This window comes from Myodes glareolus, chromosome 7 (genome assembly GCF_982192425.1).
Source record: "Myodes glareolus chromosome 7, mMyoGla1.1, whole genome shotgun sequence".
Classification (NCBI taxonomy): domain Eukaryota; kingdom Metazoa; phylum Chordata; class Mammalia; order Rodentia; family Cricetidae; genus Myodes; species Myodes glareolus.
In genome coordinates, this window is record NC_142032.1 from 77,870,454 (window position 1) to 77,889,105 (window position 18,652).

The 18,652-nt window shown below is 48.3% G+C and overlaps 1 protein-coding gene across 3 annotated transcripts; it reads left to right on the top strand.

Moving 5' to 3' along the window:
* The first annotated feature begins 6,188 nt into the window (after positions 1 to 6,188).
* Positions 6,189 to 12,586, top strand: Cd19 (CD19 molecule). Of its 3 annotated transcripts, none has more exons than XM_048460117.3 (15): positions 6,189 to 6,341; positions 6,561 to 6,827; positions 7,114 to 7,320; positions 7,420 to 7,698; positions 8,898 to 9,005; positions 9,249 to 9,297; positions 9,542 to 9,630; positions 9,945 to 10,043; positions 10,176 to 10,274; positions 10,354 to 10,422; positions 10,522 to 10,578; positions 10,667 to 10,723; positions 11,949 to 12,038; positions 12,137 to 12,243; positions 12,390 to 12,586. In XM_048460117.3, exons 1-14 carry the CDS (start codon positions 6,254 to 6,256, stop codon positions 12,226 to 12,228), a joined length of 1,650 nt encoding a protein of 549 aa, XP_048316074.2. In that variant the 5' UTR covers positions 6,189 to 6,253; the 3' UTR covers positions 12,229 to 12,243; positions 12,390 to 12,586. The 3 variants fall into 3 exon arrangements, with proteins under 3 accessions (XP_048316074.2, XP_048316072.2, XP_048316073.2); XM_048460115.3 differs by having other exon boundaries at positions 11,952 to 12,038; XM_048460116.3 differs by having other exon boundaries at positions 7,420 to 7,632.
* The last annotated feature ends 6,066 nt before the right edge of the window (positions 12,587 to 18,652 follow it).

The following is an 18,652-nucleotide window of genomic DNA, read 5'->3' on the forward strand; positions in this document are numbered from 1 at the left end:
TCCTAGAGCTTGCAGGTCTCAAGACAAGGAAGACAAACAGTTTACTTTGCCCAGACTCTGAAAGGGTTAGACTAATAGATGCGTTTAACCCAAAGTACTTTGGGGTCCCCAAGTTTTTACTATGACTCTTGAGTCTGCTATTCTATGTGGATTTCAGTATAGATTACAAACAGTGGTAGTGCTAACACATCCAAAACTTTTTTTTGGTTTTTTAAATTTTTTTTAAAATTTATAAATATTTATTTTAAAATAAATTTAAATTATTTAAATAAAAATTATTTATAAATAACACCAATCCAAATTCCCACTTACTCCTCTCCTCCCACTTCCCTCCTGCTCCCCCCACATCCTCCCCCTTACCTCCCTCCAGTCCTAAGAGAGGGCAAGGCACCCTGCCCTGTGGGAAGTCCAAGGCCCTCCCCCCTACATCCAGGCTTAGGAAAGTATGCATCCAAAGAGAATAGGATCCCAAAAAGCCAGTACATGCAGTAGAGACATATCCCAGTGCCATTATCATTGGCCCCTCAGTCTGCCCCAATTGTCAACCACATTTGGATGGTCCAGTTTAATCCCATGCTCATTCATTCCCAGTCTAGCTGAAGTTGGTGAGCTCCCATTAGCTCAGGCACACTGTCTCAGTGGGTGGACCAACCCTTCGTGGTCCTGACTTCCTTGCTCATCTTCTCCCTCCTTCCACTCTTCAACTGGACCTTGGGAGCTCAGTCCAGTGATCCAGTGAAGGTCTCTGTCTCTGACTCCATCCATCACCGGACAAAGGTTCTATGGTGATATTCAAGATAGTCATCAGTCTGACTATGGGACAAGGCCAGTTCAGGCACCCTCTCCATATCCAAAGCTTTTATCTCATTTTATGAACTTAAAAAATTCTTGTAAGCTTTAAGGAGTCAATGTTGGAGGGGGGCTGCTTGTTCATCCTGGCTGTCATACAGAAATTGTATTAACTAAATCGCTGCTTGGCCCATTATCTTTAGCTTCTTATTGGCTAACTCCTACATCTTAATTTAACCCATCTCCATTAATCTGTGCATCACCACAAGGTCGTGGCCAACTAGCAAAGTTTCAGCACATCTATCTCCCATGGCAGCTCCATGACTTCATTCTGACTCCTCCCTTCTTCCTCCCAGCATTCAGTTTAGTCCCCTCTCCCCCACCTACCTATATTCTGCCCTATCAACAGGCCAAGACAGTTTCTTTATTCATTAACCAATAAAAGCAACACATAGACAGAAGGACTTCCTACACCAAGTCAGCTTGGATGCACTTCCCTCAGATCAAATAAACTCATAAGTAGTGTCAATCAACAGCCTGTTTCCCCACCAGAACTGTTCTGTCTATTCTGCCTATTCCCAAGAATGGTCTCTCTCTCTCTCTCTCTCTCTCTCTCTCTCTCTCTCTCTCTCTCTTTCTCTCTCTCCCTCCCTCCCTCCCTGGTCTTGGGATTCCCCTCCCCCAGCTACCAGGCCCTTGGGTCTGGAAGTTTGAAATGTACACTTAAGCTAAAAATTTCCCCTAAACTCCTTAACCTTACCTTCTGCTCCCTAGTCATCTGTCCCAGCAGTTTTCAAATTAACTGTCTACTACTTTAGCAACTCACCAGCCACAGGTGCTCCCTTGAAATCTGCATCCCAGAAGGCTCCAAAGTGGTTAGTCCCAGGTGGTCCAGCATGGTAGACTGCTACCATGAGGCCTGCACTTCTGAAGCCTCAGATGGTCACACAGAGCCTGGACAGTGAACTCTCTCTCCTCCTGGTCTTGTCTTGTATTTCAGCTTCCTTGGGTCCCTAACAATGATGTCCCCAATGCTAGCAGGATTATATGTCCCCCCTTATCATTTATTATCAACAAAAAGGCTGGGATGTTAAGGTCTCAAATCCAGGACAAACGGCTGAGGTGCCCATTTAACCATCAGGTTTTCCCAGAATTCTTCAGTCCCTACCTGTTACAGGGTTTGACTAGCATACCAGCCCAGGGCCTGGGTGTCCTTTCTCCAGTGACTGTTCCTATAAAACCCAACCATTTTGGCTATGTTGTCCTTTTTACCTTTTGACCTCTTGGTCTCCTGGCTCCCCCCTTCCACCTCTTCTCACATGACCTGGCTCAGGGTCATGCCCACTCTGGCCTTTCCCAGATGGCCTCTGACTACGCTCGTCTTCATATCCACAATAAACTTTCTCCTCTACCGTACCCTAGAGGCAGTCACAGCCTTCTCTTTTATTTCTTTTTCTCATTTGGGCACATGCGTGTAAGTGAGGATGCATGTTTGTAAAGGTTCTAGTAGATGTCCAGAGGTCTTAGAAGATGTCCATCCTCCCCTGCTCTTCACCTTATTCATGAGACAGGATCTCTCAATCAAACCCAGAGTACATCAATAAGGCTAGCCTTGCTAGTCGGGCTGTTCTGAGAAGGCCGGCCTTACAGATTACAGGCAGGTTACTTTGGCTTTTAAGGGGGTTCTGGGGATTGAACTGGGATCCTCAGTGTTGGGCAGCTCCAGTCTCAAATCTCACTCCTCCATTCCAAACCTCACCCAGATGTTTGGCTGGGAACTCAGCCCCACTCCTCCCATTCTATACCCCGCCCTAGGAAAACCAAGCAAGAGTCAGCTCCTCCCCTGGAGCTGCTTGAGACCACACCTACAGGGTATTTATGATCTGGTTTCTAGCCCTGCCAAGTGACTTCTCTCCTGCCTTTCCAAGAGTCATCTGGGAGTTGCTTTGCTCTGTTTATTAAATTTGGTCTTATTAATTTGGTTTGTCTTATTGCATCGGTGGAGGAACCCTCAACTTGGGGCTTTTCCCCTTTACCCACCAAGCTATCTCCCCAGATTATGCCTGATATTTTTATACAAGATTCTGGGGCTTGAATTCAGGTCCTCACGCTTTGAGGCAAGCTATCTCCCCCACCTCAAGGAAAGATTTTCTTTATTTTCCCCAGCTTTTCTTCCCCTAGTCAATAAATCAGGGTGCATCTAGGAACAGTGACGATCTCTGTTAGTTCCTTCAGCCTAGGGCTGTGAGTCCTCCCTTAAAGACAGGGCTCCCACAGCTTGCTTGAGATCCTGGGTTGCCAGGGACATAAGAAAAGGCGTGGAACAGTCTGTATTCTGGTTGAAGATGCAAATAAGGAGATTAACTAACAGCAAGTATAATTTAAAACCGGGGAAATGCTAGATAGGAAAAAAACAAAAAACAAAAGAACCAAGGATGTGAAGTCAGAAAAGTACCTGGGAGTTCTGGGCAGGCCTTTCTGAGGAAGTAATATTTGAACTGAGAGCGGAATGACCAACGGAACCAGCCAAGTGGAAAAGCAGCACATACAAAGGCCCTGTGGGTGAGGGATGCTTGGTGTGCTATGGTGCAGGCAAAATGGCCTCGTTTCCTCCCCACATGGCCTGGAAGTCTTTCTGGGGTTTTTAGAAGGGGTGGCAAGGAAGAGATACTTCGGGAGAAGCACTGCTGCATGCTAGGCAGTTGAAGCCTCTGCTTCCCAAGCCTCGTTCTCCCCTCTTGGCCTCTCAGCTCAATCAAGGGAAGTGAGGGCCCCTGCCACCTGTGGAGTCCCCTGAGGTTTGCCTGGGGCAAACAGGAAGTCACAGCCCAGTTGAGACAGGCCTGGGACTCAACTGAGAAAGCTTGTCTCTGGGGTCTCTAGTGTTTCCTTTCAGGACGTCATTAGTGAAAGGCCCAGGCACACACACAGGCATTCTTCCTCTAGTTCACACACACACAGAGGCACACACTTGCACACACACACACATGCACAACAGACACAGACACAGGCACACACATGCACAACAGACAGACACACAGGCACACACATGCACAAACTACTGAAGCACCTCCTCTGTGTGACTTTAGAGAATGCCTTTCCCTTCTTGAGGCTTAAACCCCTATTTCCTTGAATCTCCTTCGTAGCTGGAAGATTAAAGGGACCCTAACCAGAAGTCATTTCTAAAGACCCCTGCAAAGAGTGACAGTGACTCTTGCCCCACACAGCTGTCCACCCTTCCCAGCTTTGACTGATGTGACCCCAGAACCCTCTCTGGGGTCAGCTCTCTTACTAATTTGCTGAGAGATGAGGAAATTTAACCATGGTTTTGCAGCAGCTAATGGCTCCACTCTCAGGCATTAGCTGATACTGTCTCTCAGAAACCAAACTGTAGGTTGGACCAAAAAAGACACACACACACACACACACACACACACACACACACACCCCACCTTCTTACATCACACAACACCCCCCCCACACCACACAGACACAGACATACACACCCCATACACCAAACATACATACACATACACACACACCACATACACATCTCCCCACTACCACATACATACACACCCCCCACCACACAAACACACACACTTCATACACCAAACACACCCTCCACACACATACACACGCACCCCACATATATACACCTCCACATACATACACTACACACATATTCCACCACCCTACACCACATAATATTCCAGCCCCCTACACCACAGATACACAAACATATACACCCCATACACCACACACACAAACACACACTACACACACACAAACACACACATTTTTTTTTCCTGTTCTGGAACCTGGGGAGTTGTATATGGTAAGCAAGTGCTCTATCGTTGAGCTATGTTACATACCCATCTCACAATTTCTTTTCTTTTCTCTTCTTTTCTTTTCTTTTCTTTTCTTTTCTTTTTTTGAGGGGGATTGAGTCAGGGTCTCACTACGTAGTCCTGGCTGACCTGGAACTCACAGAGATCAGAACTGGAACTGCTGCTGCCTCCCAGTTGCTGGGATTAAAGGATTAAAGGTGTTTGCCACTATGTATGCCTGTTTGGCTTTCTTTTTTGAAATGGGGTCTTGCTATGTAGCTCAAACTGGAATGAAACACAATATGTGGTATGTATGTGTCTGTGTGTGTGTGTGTGTGTGTGTGTGTGTGTGTGTGTGTGTGATAGCAGGATTCAATCTAGGGGCTTGTATGTACTCTATCACTGAACCATGTCCCCAGCTTTTTATTTTCTATTTTTTCTAATTAATTAATTAATTAATTTTGGTTTTTCGAGACAGGGTTTCTCTGTAGCTTTGGAGCCTGTCCTAGAACTAGCTCTTGTAGACCAGGCTGGCCTCGAACTCACAGAGATCCGCCTGCCTCTGCCTCCCGAATGCTGGGATTAAAGATGTGTGCCACCGCCGCCCGACTTCCCAAGCTTTTTAAAAAATATTTTTAAGTTTTCAGACAGGGTACACAGCTGTGGCATATATACAGAGTGCCTAGACTCCTAACAGCGGGAACGGGGACTATATCCAACTCTTTTACTGGCTTCTGGGACCCTACTCCTCATACTCCCCAACTTTAATACTTAATACTTAGTGTTACTGAAACTATGCCGTGTTTTGTTGATAGTCATGGAAGATCTGCCCTTTCCTAAACAGAAATAGAGGGGTGGATTGGGGGGTGGAAACTGAGGGGAGATTGGGGGAGAGGGACTGAGAAAAGAAGAGGAAGGGGAAACCGCAGCCAGGATGCAAAATAAATAAATAGATAGATAGATAGATAGATAGATAGATAGATAGATAGATAGATAATTTGATTTTTTTTTCCCAGACAGGTCTTACTAAGTAGTTTAGAATGGCCTTGAACTCATTCTGCAGTCTAAGATGGTCTTGACTTTTGTGATTCTCTCAAGTAGCTGGGATTATAGGACTGGATCACCATATCCAATATAAAGTCCTAATAACTATCCACAGATGACAGAGAAAAAAAAGTGGAAGCCAGGTATGGAGGCACATGCCCCTAATCCCATCACTTGGGAGCCAGAGGTATGACAGGATCAGAGTCAGGAGAAGGGAGGATAAAGGAGAAGAAGGGAGACCGGGTATCCGTATCCACTAATTTGATAAACATTTACCAGCAGTCACTATGTGGAAAACACTATGTGTGCAGGGGTGAAGATGCTAGCCTTGCCCAGGGGACGTCCGTGCTAAAACATAGCAAAGTCACTTACTTGGGCTAAGTGCTGGGTGACAAGGAGGGAGCAACTGCCGTGGATCTGGAAGACTGCCTGCAGAAGGGGGCCTAAGGTGTGACCACTCCTTTCCTCCACAGGGGGACTGCCACCACCCCCACAGACACCCACGGTTCATTGCCCACCAGCCTCCGGCTTGCCCCAGCATCCTCTGCGCGGCCACACAGAAGCTGAGTGCCCCGGGGAGCCTGGCTACCATGCCATCTCCTCTCCCCCTCTCCTTCCTTCTCTTCCTTACTCTTGTAGGAGGCAGGACCCAGAAGCCGGTACAGGTGGAGATAGAAGGTATGTCTGCCTGTGCCTCTGAAGGCAAGGAGCTGGACTTGGAAGCCTGGGTTCTGGGTTGAGGGTCTGGCCTCCTCTGCGCCTCCATTTTCTTGTTTGTCAACCTCTGGGACGAGTCAGAAGAGACCCTCAGGGCTTCCCATATGGTGAACTTTTGGGGGCCTATGGTTTATAAGGAGGGAAGGAGGGGCCGGGGCTCCCCTCTTCCTCTCCCCACAGAGGGAGGCAATCTTGTGCTGCCGTGCCTCTCGGACCCCCAACCTGTCTCTTCTGAGAAGCTGGCCTGGTATCGAGGAAATCAGTCTACGCCCTTCTTGGAGCTGAGCCTAGGGTCCCCAGGCCTAGGCCTGCAGGTGGGGCCCCTGGGAATCTTTGTAGTCATTGTCAATGTCTCGGACCATATGGGGGGCTTCTACCTGTGCCAGAAGAGGCCCTCTTTCAAGGATACCTGGCAGCCTGCCTGGACGGTGAACGTGGAGGATAGTGGTGAGTGACTGGCTGGGCTGGGTAGTGGGCGTTGCTTGGAGAGGGGCTCGCCACGGACAGAGGAAGTTCTTTGGCCAAGGTGGGGGCAACAGTCGCTGAGGATGAAGGGGTTCTAGGCAGCTGGTTCCTATGGCTTGATAACTGCCCTGAGCTATTCCACATCTCTGACTTGCAATTCTGTCAGCCGTAGGTGCTTTCTCTGTGTATCTGACTCTGCCTTTCTGGGTCTCTGTATCTCCCCTCACCCCATCTTATGTTCTATGTATGGTTTGGGGTTTCTTCCCAGGGGAGCTGTTCCGCTGGAATGCTTCAGATATAGGGGACCTGAAATGTGGCCCGAAGAACAGGTCCTCAGGGAGCCATAGCCCCGTTTCTGGTTCCCGCAACAAATCCCAGCTGTATGTGTGGGCGAAAGGCCGTCCTGAGGTCGTGGGGACAGAGCCTGTATGTGCCCCACGGAGGGTTAGTCTGAATCAGAGTCTAATCAACCAAGGTAAGGGGACAATGCTGAGGGGATGCTGGGACCTGGAGGCTTTGGGGAGATTAGACCCCATGGTTCATACTTTCGTTATTTTTTATTTCCCTGCTCTAGATCTCACTGTAGCCCCTGGCTCCACAGTTTGGCTCTCCTGTGGGGTACCCCCTGTCCCAGTGACCAGAGGTTCCATCTCCTGGATCCATGTACATCCTAGGAGGTCTAATGTTCCATTACTGAACCTAAGCCTTGGGGAAGAGCACCCAAGCAGAGAGATGTGGGTTTGGGGGCCTCATCTGTCACTGCCTCAAGCCACAGCTTTAGATGAAGGTACCTATTATTGTCTCCACGGAGGCCTGACCATCGAGATGCATGTGAAGGTCATTGCAAGGTCAGGTAGGGTTTCTCTCAATTCTGGGAATCTGTGTGGAGCTCTTGGAGGAACTGGAAGGTTTAGGAAGAATTGTGGTTCAGTAGAGTAGCATGTATGAGGCCCTGGGTTCCAACCTTAGTACTCTGTGTGTGTGTGTGCTCACACGTATGTGTATGTAGAGACAGACAGACAGAAAGAAAGACAGACACTAGGGCTGGTAGTACACAACACTAACCCTAGAACTTGGGAGGCTGAGGCATGAATATAACTTCTAAGCCAGCCTAGCACTAGGACCAGCTTCAAACCTCATCCCAAACTCTAATTTGTACATTAAATCCTAATTTTAGCTCTTTGCTCATCACTTCTGATAACTAGTTTTTCTGGGTTTTCTCCTGTGAGCTTCCGTGGCCTCTTCCTTCCCAGCCCCTCCCTGCTGAAGCCCTGGGCCTTGTACCCACTCCTACCCACACTCTCTTCTCATTCTGCATCCTTTACTCCTGCGGCTCCTAGTTTCCCATGCCTCCATCCCTACCCTGGGCTCCACACTCCCTATACCCAGCCATCTCCTGGAACTGCCATTTGATGTCCCATGGACATCTCAGGCTTACTCTATAAAGTCAAACCCAGCATCTTTTCCACCTCTACTCTACTGGATGGCTTTGCACACACGGAGCACCCAAGAGAAGCTACCTGGGGTCCACATGCCCAAGCTTCGGAGCTTGACTTTCTTCCTTTTCCTCACTCCATCTGTCAAATCGGTCACCATGTCCTGCCTTTGCTGTCTCCTTAATACAACCCTACCATGCTATCCTGACCACAGCCCTTAAATACTACCTCAACTTCCACTCCAAACTTGATCTCGAGACATACTGGATCTCAGCTCTAACTTGGTAGACTCACCTTTGCCCTACATTTTGACTGTGATTTATCCTTAAGTGCAGAATTAACCTTCCCCTAATCCTGACGTTTCTTGGCTAATACCCATGCTTTGTGTATGTGTGTGGTTTGTTACTACAGTATCTTGTGATCTGTGCCAGGCTCTGTGGCATAATCCCTGTCCTCCTGGGAAAAACAGTTTCTTAGTGGAAGGGAGAAGAGCCCTCTGCAGAGTTCAAGGCTTTAAGGCTGTGTCTTGCTTTGTTCTCACAGACATATGTCCCTGTGGGGCTGGGGAGTAAATTAGAGGTACGATCCTTGTCTTATAGCTCCTTCCTCCTTGCAGTGTGGACCTGGCTGTTGAATACTGGTGGATGGAAGATTCCAGTTGTGACTATAGTATATCTCATTTTCTGTCTGGTTTCTCTGGTGGCTTTTCTCTATCTTCGAAGAGGTGAGTCATGCCCCCCAGTTGTCCCAAATTCTACCCAATCTTTCCCAGAATAAGCTCATACTGAGTGATCTGTCATGTTCCACAACCCTGTCCCTTTTTCTTTAGTGCCTCTCAAACTTCCCAGGGCCTCTGGTGTTTGTACAGCCATCTCCTCTATTGACCCAAGGAACCTCCCCAGTGTCTCCCAAATTCTCCTCCTGCCAGGCAGTCCTGCTTCTAATCGATCTCTTTAAATCCCACCAGTCCTTATCCAGAAGAGGAAAAGAAAGCGAATGACGGACCCTGCCAGGAGGTAAAGTAGCAAGGTCCTTTGGCCACAAACGTTACATTCTTTCTTCCGTCCTGCACACCTTGGCACCATCTCTGTTGGTTGAAATATTACCCAAGTTCAGAGGCCACCTCCTAAATCACCTTTCTTGGCATGGTCCCAAACTCAATGGTAGACTGTCCTTACACAGTTAACCACTGGAACAGACCAGAACTGAGACTGCCTACACTGTTTGGCCTCAAGGTGTACCAACCCTTTCTCCCTCCAGATTCTTCAAAGTGACACCTCCCTCAGGAAACGGGACCCAGAACCAGTACGGGAATGTGCTCTCCCTTCCTACATCCACCTCTGGCTCGGGTGAGGGACTCCCGGGGGCCTTCGACTCAGACCCTTCCCTCCAGAGTTAGTCAGCTGCACATGGTCATTTCTCCAGTCTTCGAGGACAGAGCTTTCTCCAGAGCAGAGCCCAGTGAGAGCCCTGCCAGATCAGTCAAGTCTGGCACCTGGGTCTTGGCCAGAACACAACCTTGTCCTAGAACTGAGGCTTTAGATTCCCTTCCCATGGTTCACGGACAGTTACCCAGGTGCACAGAGGCTTACTGCAGAGCCTAAAGCATTGTTTCCTTTCTGGCCTGTCTCTGATGACTGTTTTAAAATGCTCTTTTCATCAGCCCATCAGCGTTGGGCTGCTGGCCTGGGGAGTACCAGCGGGTCCTATGGAAATCCACGCATTGAAGTCCAGGACACTGGAGCTCAGAGCCATGAATCAGGTCAGATTGAGGGTAGCTCTTCACTTTGAAAATGTTGGAGCAGCCTGCGGTGGTATCAGTGGAGGATACTGGGGGCGGCGGAGGAGAGAGAGAGAGAGATAACTCAGTCCTCCACACCTGTCCCAAACTCAGGGCTGGAAGAAGGGGAGGCCTATGAAGAGCCGGATAGTGAGGAGGGCTCAGAGTTCTACGAGAACGACTCCAACCTTGGGCAGGACCAGCTTTCTCAGGGTGAGGCCCCACTCCCCCTGGTCCCGACACTTTTCCGACTGTGGACCTTTGTTAGCGATGCCCCCCCTTTCTCTATCAGATGGTAGTGGCTATGAGAACCCCGAGGATGAGCCCATAGGTCCAGAGGAAGAAGACTCCTTCTCTAACGGTAACGTGGGGTCCTTTGGGGGCTGGAGGCCAGGAGGATATGCTTGTGCTGCGGAGCTCCTAACACATAGGAGCCCTGCTTGAGATCTCTCTCCCACAGCCGAGTCTTACGAAAACGCAGATGAGGAGCTGGCCCAACCAGTTGGCAGGACAATGGGTGTGTATATATGTGTGTGTGTGAAATCACTCTGGGATGAGGCTGGAGACCAGGAAAAAAAGTGACCATGAGTCTCTTCTTGTTTCAGACTTTCTGAGCCCCCATGGATCTGCCTGGGACCCCAGCCGGGAAGCATCCTCGCTTGGTGAGAGATGTTTAGGACGACCCTTCTTTAGTCAGTTTAGGCTGATATAATCTTTTTTCTTTTTTTTTTAAAAAAAAGATTTATTTATTTATTATGAATACAGTGTTCTGTCTGTCTGTATGTTTGCTGGCCCAAAGAGGGTACCAGATCTTATTGTAGATGGTTGTGAGCCACCATGTGGTTGCTGGGAATTGAACTCAGGACCTCAGTAAGAGCAATCAGTGCTCTTAATCTCTGAGCCATCTCTCCAGCCCCGAGGCTGATATAATCTTAACTCTGACTCCAGCCCAAGCTTAACCCTTGTTTTAGACTTCATTCCTACCTCCGACTTCTACCCTCTATCTAGTTTTCCTAGTATTTATATCGTCTCTACCCTTGAACATCAATGTTGACTCAAATGGGCCTGACATTGTTTCTCATGCCTGAAGTCCCAGCCTATGGGAGGCTGAGGCAGGAAGATGGCCATGGGCTTGGGGCTAGCCTGGGGTACTTAGTAAATTCCAGGCCAGCCTAGACTGAAACCTTGTAACAAAGACGAAACAAAAAATACCCAACAAACTAACAAAAAAGTTGAAGCCTCCCATCACTCGGGAGGCAGAGGCAGGCAGATCTTTGTGAGTTTGAGGCCAACCTGGTCTACAAGAGCTAGTTCCAGGGCAAGTTCCAAAGCTACAGAGAAACCCTGTCTCGAAAAACAAAACCAAAACAAAAAACAAAACAAAAAAAGTTGAAGGCAATGTTTTCCTGCCTGAAGTTTGACCTCTACCAAACCCCCTTCTAATGTAGTCTTAACCCTGACTCCAGCTGTCCGTACAATTTCCTGTGATCTTGACTTACTTTGACTCCTCCCAATTCTATTCTTGACCCTTCCTTTGACCTTGGCCATCCTACAAATGAGTAGGATCTTTAATTGTTGTTTTGTTTGTTTTTCGGGTTGGATTTCTCTGTGTAGCCCTGACTGTCCTGGAACTCACTCTGGAGGCCAGGCTGGCCTGGCCTCGAACTCACAGAGATCCGCCTGCCTCTGCCCCTTAAGTACTGGGGTTAAAGGCATGTGCCATCATGCCCAGTTCTGAGTAGGATCTTGATGTTGAGCAAATCATTCCTAGTTTGACATGGGAAGCTTCCATTTTCCCTTGCCTGGCTCCTGCCGTGTGGTAGGCAGCGCTCCCCTCCCCCAGGCCCCAGTAGAACTTCTGAGTCTCCAATCCATTCCCTATCTAAGCAGGGTCCCAGTCCTACGAGGATATGAGAGGGATCCTGTATGCAGCTCCCCAGCTCCGATCGATTCGGTCTGGTCCCAGTCATGAGGAAGGTGGGTGCTTCTGCACATTTCTAGTGGTCCTTTGGACCACTCTCCTCCTGCCTCCTTCCCATCCTGTTTATACTTTCCTTTCTCCTGGTCTTATCCAGATGCAGACTCTTATGAAAACATGGACAAGTCTGATGATCCAGAACCAGCATGGGGAGGAGAGGGCCACATGGGGACTTGGGATACCAGATGACCCCCAAGTGACTAGGTGAGCCGGACACTGCCCTTAGGAAAGGGGAGGAAGAGGGAGATAAGCAAGGGTGCAGTGTTGGCTTGTGGGAGCGGAAGAGGAGGGGTTTCCAGGGCCTGGTGGAAGAGATCAGTCTCCTCCCCATCCTTGTTTTTTCTACATAGCCTGGGCTTCCTCAGCTTCCAAGAACTACATTCAACTCTGAAATCTGGAGGTCCCAAGCAGATGGTGTCAGTCAATGAAATAACCTTGTTTGGGATGTGTGAACATGGACACACACCCACACTCCTACACACGTACAAGCTAAACTTCCTATCCTCCCTTTTCTGTTTCCCCCAAATAAATTCAATGAGCCAGTCAAGTTCTCTGAAGCCATGCCCTTGTGTGGGAGAGGAAGGAAAGATGGGGTCAGATACACGCCCGAATCACCTAGAGGAAGGAGGGCTGCCGTCTGAATGCAGCCTGGCCCTGGCTTTCCCATGCCTTGGCAATAGCCATTTTCTGAACATCCAGGGATGCACATCTGTTTCTTCACCATCCAGCTGCTGTCCCATGAGGAAGAGGCAGTGGTGGGATTGGCAGTCTATTAGAAACATCACTACAGATTTTTTTGTCTTCTCTAGTCTAAGCATTAACATCTATGAGTCATTTCATTCTTACAGTAAGGTCACAAACTGCTTGAGTATGCCAGGATTTATCAAAGTAAATTTATGGATGGAATTGAAGGATGGGTGAGTTTTTTGTTTGTTTGTTTGTTTGTTTGTTTTCGAGACAGGGTTTCTCTGTAGCTTTGGAGCCCGTCCTGGAACTAGCTCTTGTAGACCAGGCTGGCCTCGATTAAAGGTGTGCACCACCACCGCCTGGCTGTGTGTGAGCTTTTGAGATGAGATTTTGATATGTATTGTATTTAGGGTTTCTATTTCTTCAATAAACAACCACAACTAGCCCATCACCCAGGAGAGTCAGTGCAGGAACTTAAGGCAGGATTTGGAGGCAGGAGCTGATGCAGAGGCCATGGAGGAGTGCTGCTCACTGGCGTACTCTCCATGACTTGCTCAGCCTGCTTTCTTATACCTTCCATGATCACTTACCCGGGGTGACAATGCCCACAGTGGGCTGGGCCCTCTGAATTATTAATCAAGAAAAGGCCCTGCAGACTTACGCACAGACCAACTGATGGAGGCCTTTTCTCAATTTAGAATCTTTCTTCCCAAATGACTTGATCTTCTGTGAAACTGACCAAAAAAAAAAAAAAAAAGAGCCAGCACATTAAATGTCCATCTTGGTCTTAAACTTGAGGGTAAGTGGTCCCCTTGCCTCATGAATAGTAGGAACAACTACAATTGAACGCTACTGTTTGTCCTTTTCTCTTGGTACTGGGACCAAACCTAGGGCCTCACACAATGCTGCTGAGAACACTCTGTAACCCGGTTATATTTGAAGCTTTATGAAATGTATGCACGTTTGTTTGTTTGTTTTCTTTTTCGAGACAGGGTTTCTCTGAGTAACAACAGTCTTGGCTGTCCTGGCACTCACTCTGTAGATCAGGTTGGCCTCAGCCTCACACAGATAATCCTATATTTCCTGTGATGTGTGTGTGTGCATGTGCGTGTGTGAAAGCACCCGTGCACACCGGTGAGTTGACTGACGGTTGGCAGCACTGATGGTTGGTAGCTTCAGGATTGGAATGGTCACCAGAAAGACCAGGTAGAATTAGAAGTTGGGGATTTCAGCTCCCCCATCCTCCAGAAAGGAGAGGAGACTGAAGGTTAAGTTGGCTACTGAAGTAATCAATCATGCCTATGTGTATGTCTGGAGGGATGAAACAATAGAATCGTAAATTCCAGGGTAGCCTGGACTACAAAACCAATAGCAGAAAAGAGAGGACAGGTTTGGAGGACTTGGAGGTGGTTGAGCATGTGGAGGCTTTTCCAAAGTGAGCTGAGCCCAGGAAGAGGTTTGTGGGAGCCCTGATTTGTATCGGTTTCTCAAAAGCACAGGTGAGCTACACATTGCATCCACCGTCTTAGGATTTGGGAGGCTAAGGCTGGAGGGTGGAGAGGTCAAGGCCTTCTGGTCTGAGACCAAAACAGCACAAGCAGGACAGCCTGCAGCAGGGTCTTGAGACCCCTGATCTGATTTCTCCAGGGGACATTGTCACTACTCAGCTAGATTAAAGTCCGTCACCTGGTGAGCCCTAAACATTACATCATCACTTGCTGTATGAGTATGGAGGGGAATTTCCATACTGTTTTGGGGTCCTACAAATCTGTGTTGATTGTCGCTTAGTGAGACTGCCCGAGGGAAAGAATCTGAATTTATTTTTACTACAGTATCAGATAATGTTTATTAAGTCATATCATCTTCAAAAATCCCCTCTGACTATACTAATATTATGAGAGCTTCATGAATGAAGAGATTGAGGCAGACAGAGGAGATAAAGAACATGCCAAGACATGTCTAGTTAGTACGTGGTGAAGCCATACACTCTAGTTCTCTGCCCACATTCAATCTTGATGCCTCCCTTCTGATTCTTTATCTGTGTACTTTGTGGTGCTGGAGACACACAGGGCTCTGGGTGTGTTAGGGCTGTGTGCTGGAGACACACGGGGCTCTGGGTGTGTTAGGACTGTGTGCTAGAGACACACGGTGCTCTAGGTGTGTTAGGACTGTGTGCTGGAGACACATGGGGTTTGGGTGTGTTAGGGCTGTGTGCTGGAGACACACGGGGCCCTGGGTGTGTTAGGACTGTGTGCTAGAGACACACGAGGCTCTAGGTGTGTTAGGACTGTGTGCTGGAGACACATGGGGTTTGGGTGTGTTAGGGCTGTGTGCTGGAGACACACGGGGCCCTGGGTGTGTTAGGACTGTGTGCTAGAGACACACGGTGCTCTAGGTGTGTTAGGACTGTGTGCTGGAGACACATGGGGTTTGGGTGTGTTAGGGCTGTGTGCTGGAGACACACGGGGCTCTGGGTGTGTTAGGGCTCTGCTCCATCACTAAGCAGCCCTAACCCTCCGTCCTGACACAATGCTGTAGAAGGGGAACTGAGTATTGGAGAAGCTTCAGTCCCATGGCTACAGTCTGAGCATGTAGTCACCCTCCTGTCTCTCCCCTTGGTGGACACACAAACCACGCCTGCAAGGCCTTTCAGAGCAAGTCATCACCCCTGAACACCCCTGAGCAAGCTCCAGCTTGTCCAGTCAATGAGATGTATTGGTCACTGATTCCCAGTGTCCTCCATTGCTCCTGTTCTTCCTGCCACCATTGTCCCCAGTGTTTTTTTGTTTGGTTTCTTTCAAGACAGGGTTTCTTTGAGTAGGCCTGGCTGTCCTGCGCCTGCCTCTGCCTCCTGAGTGCTGGGATTAAAGACGCACGTCACCACTGCCCAGCTCTCTATGACTTCTTAAAACTCAGACTGGCATCTGAACCCTAGTCTTTCTTTTAAAAGTTTTAAGATGTCTATTATTTTATGTGTATGTGTGTTTTGTCTGCATATGTCTATGTACCACACACCTGCTTGTTGCCTGAGGAGGCCAGAAGAGGATGTTGGATTCCCTGGGATTAGAGTTACAAAAGATTGAAAACTGTCACATGGTTGTTGGGGATCAAACCCAGGTCCTCTAGAAGAGCAGACAGTGCTCCTAACAACTAAGTCATCTCTCCAGTATCTGAAACCTAGTCTCTCTCTCTCTCTCTCTCTCTCTCTCTCTCCCCCTTACTCCTTCCTCCCTTCCTCCCTCTCTTTCTGTCTTTTTCTCTCCCCCCTCCCCCCCGAGACAGGGTTTATCTGTGTATCCCTGGCTATCCTGGAACTCGGAACTCACTCTGTGGACCAGGCTGGCCTTTAATTCAGAGATCCACCTACCTCTACCTCCCAAGTGCTGAGATTAAAAGCATGAACCACCATTGTCCAACAAAACCTATTCAAAAGAAATTTCAAAGTTCTCTGAGATGACATAAAAACGAAACAAAATAATCTTTCCGGTGTTCTTTTATGCACATATTTCTATGTGTATGAGTGTTTTGGCTGCATATATATATGCCATGTATGTTCCTGGAACTCACAGAGGTCAGGAGATTCCCAAGAGCTGGAGTTACAGATGATTCTAAGTCTCTAAGTTCCTCTGTAAGAACTGCAAGTGTTTTTAACTGCTGAGCCACCTCTCCAGCCCCTAGAATTTGTATTTTATCTTGTTTTTGAGACAGACTTTCATGTATACCAGGCCTCCAGCTCTCTCTCTAGCCTAGGATGCTTGGGTTTCTGACCTTGCTCCTTTTCCTCCTCAGTTGTGGTATTAGAGGTGTGTATGGACAATGTGCTGGGAACACGGAGCCTCATGAATGTAATCACCGCTATCTGAGATACTTCCTTAGCCTATGCGATAACTTTTACTCTCATACCAAATACCAGGGCTCAGGGGAGGCTTTTCCTTCATTGTCTGTGCCCAGAAGAGGGGCAGTCCTTTCTCAGTCCCCAGCCTCAGGCAGGAGCTCCATTTCAGCTCTGTGCTGTTCTGAGGGCCTCAGTCTCCACCTCTGTCCACAGTCAGGTAGTCAAACTTCTGTGCAGGGGATTCTTGCAAACCTTGTGAGCTGCTTGACCACACATTTCCCCACCCACCCATTATGGTGGCTTTGGTTTCTTTATTTCTGGATCATGAGAATTCTGCTTTTTGAGCTGTTGTAAAAGGAAGGGCAGGCTGCGTTCCCGCTGCCCGGCTAGCTTTACCCGAAATAATTACACGGAAACTGTATTCATTTAAACATTGCCTAGCCCATTAGTTATAACCTCTTATTGGCTAGCTCTTACATATTGATTCAACCCATTTCTATTAATGTGTGTTGCCACTTGACTGTGGCTTACCAGGACAAGTCTAACCGGGGTCCATCTCGGAGAGGAGAGCTATGGCGTCTGTCTTGGAGAGGAGAGTCATGGCGACTGCCTGCCTCTGCTTTCTTTCTCCCATAATTCTGTTTTATCTACTCCACCCACCTAAGGGCTGGCCTATCAAAAAGGCCAAGGTGGTCTCTTTATTAACCAGTGAAAGTAACAATAGACATATGACCCTCCTCCATCACTGAGCTTAATTATTTAAAAAGAAAAGAAACTGGCTTGGGTGTATGACTCGGTGCTGCAGTACTTGGCGAATATGTTTGAAACCTGGAACTCCAGTCACATCTCTCAAAACCCAAACCACCAGAGAAACATCCTTTGTTAAATCTGCATAATATATGCACACTTAAGGGTTTGAACCTCCAGCACTTCCTTGGGCTTCCATCTTGAACAGAAGTCCCTTGGCTCAAAAACATGACAAAGCCAACTGCATTTGCTGGAGCACCCATTCTTCCGCATAGCCCTTCTCAGGCACAGGATTCACCCAGCCTGCTTCCTTTTAGTTCTTGCCTGTGAGTTGGATGGGCTGGCTCACATCTGTAATCCCAGTTCTTGAGAGGCTAAGGTAGGCGGATCCGCCAAAGTTGAGAGGCTAGCCCGCGCTATACCATAAGCTCGAGATCTGCTCTGCTGGAAGCACTTTGGTGTGTATCCTGCCCACTGCAGTCAGCTCTGTGTCTGTCTCTTTGGTGCCTGCCCTTGGTATTCCCACCAGGAGAGGGTGATGACCCTCGGGAACACAGAGCTCAGAAGAAAAGGGAAGTGGATGCGGAATGATGGACTGTGCAAAACACTTCTTGGGGGTTTCCTGTATTTCGGGGCAGAGCACAAAGACACATCGGTGGGCATCACTGGGTGCTACGGTTGGCACTGAGCTGTGCTGACAGTAGCTCCGTACAGGCTATCAGGATTTGAAACGCCAGCTCCTCCCTGCCCTAGCTCCGTGCTTCAAGGTCTCCACATGGCGGTTTCCTGGTCTGAGAAATAAGGACAGCAGTGATGGTTTCTTTCTGAATTAATCTTTCTTATGTTTTGTGGTGCTGGGAACCAAACTGAAGGTCTTGCTCACGCTAGGGAAGCACACTAACCACCTGACTCCCGAGGGAATGACGTGTGGTAAGCATCAACAGGAGCTGTTATGATCATCTGGCATTTACTGAGGTCCTACTGCATATCAGGAGCCAGAGAGCACCAATGCATTATGTAGAGACCTCCCTTTGAAGGAGCCATGTCTCAAAGCAGTTCAACTTCCTGTCCCATGCTTCTTGTTTTAGGTAGGGCCTGGACCACTCTCAGCTCTTGAGTTAGGCTTGGAGAAAAATTTGAGGTTCTCAGTGTCACCCCTGTATCCCTAAGCTTGTGACTGCTTCCCAGATAGGTCCAAAGTTGGGAGAGGGATGTGGAGGATGTCAGAGTTTTCATTTAGACCTGCGGTGCGCCTGCAGTCCTAGCTTCTTGGCTCCACAGTTTAGTGTCAGTTTGGTTAAGACAGAAAATCCACCTCTAAAGGAAAAAACAAAAAGGCAGGTT

What these genes read in the sequence shown, in the direction of transcription:
- Cd19 (XM_048460117.3), top strand. Translation starts at nt 6,254, where the DNA reads ATGCCATCTCCTCTCCCCCTCTCCTTCCTTCTCTTCCTTACTCTTGTA. An exon ending in GGTACAGGTGGAGATAGAAG is followed by an intron (nt 6,342 to 6,560) that starts GTATGTCTGCCT and finishes CTCTCCCCACAG; the next exon opens with AGGGAGGCAATCTTGTGCTG. An exon ending in GGTGAACGTGGAGGATAGTG is followed by an intron (nt 6,828 to 7,113) that starts GTGAGTGACTGG and finishes GTTTCTTCCCAG; the next exon opens with GGGAGCTGTTCCGCTGGAAT.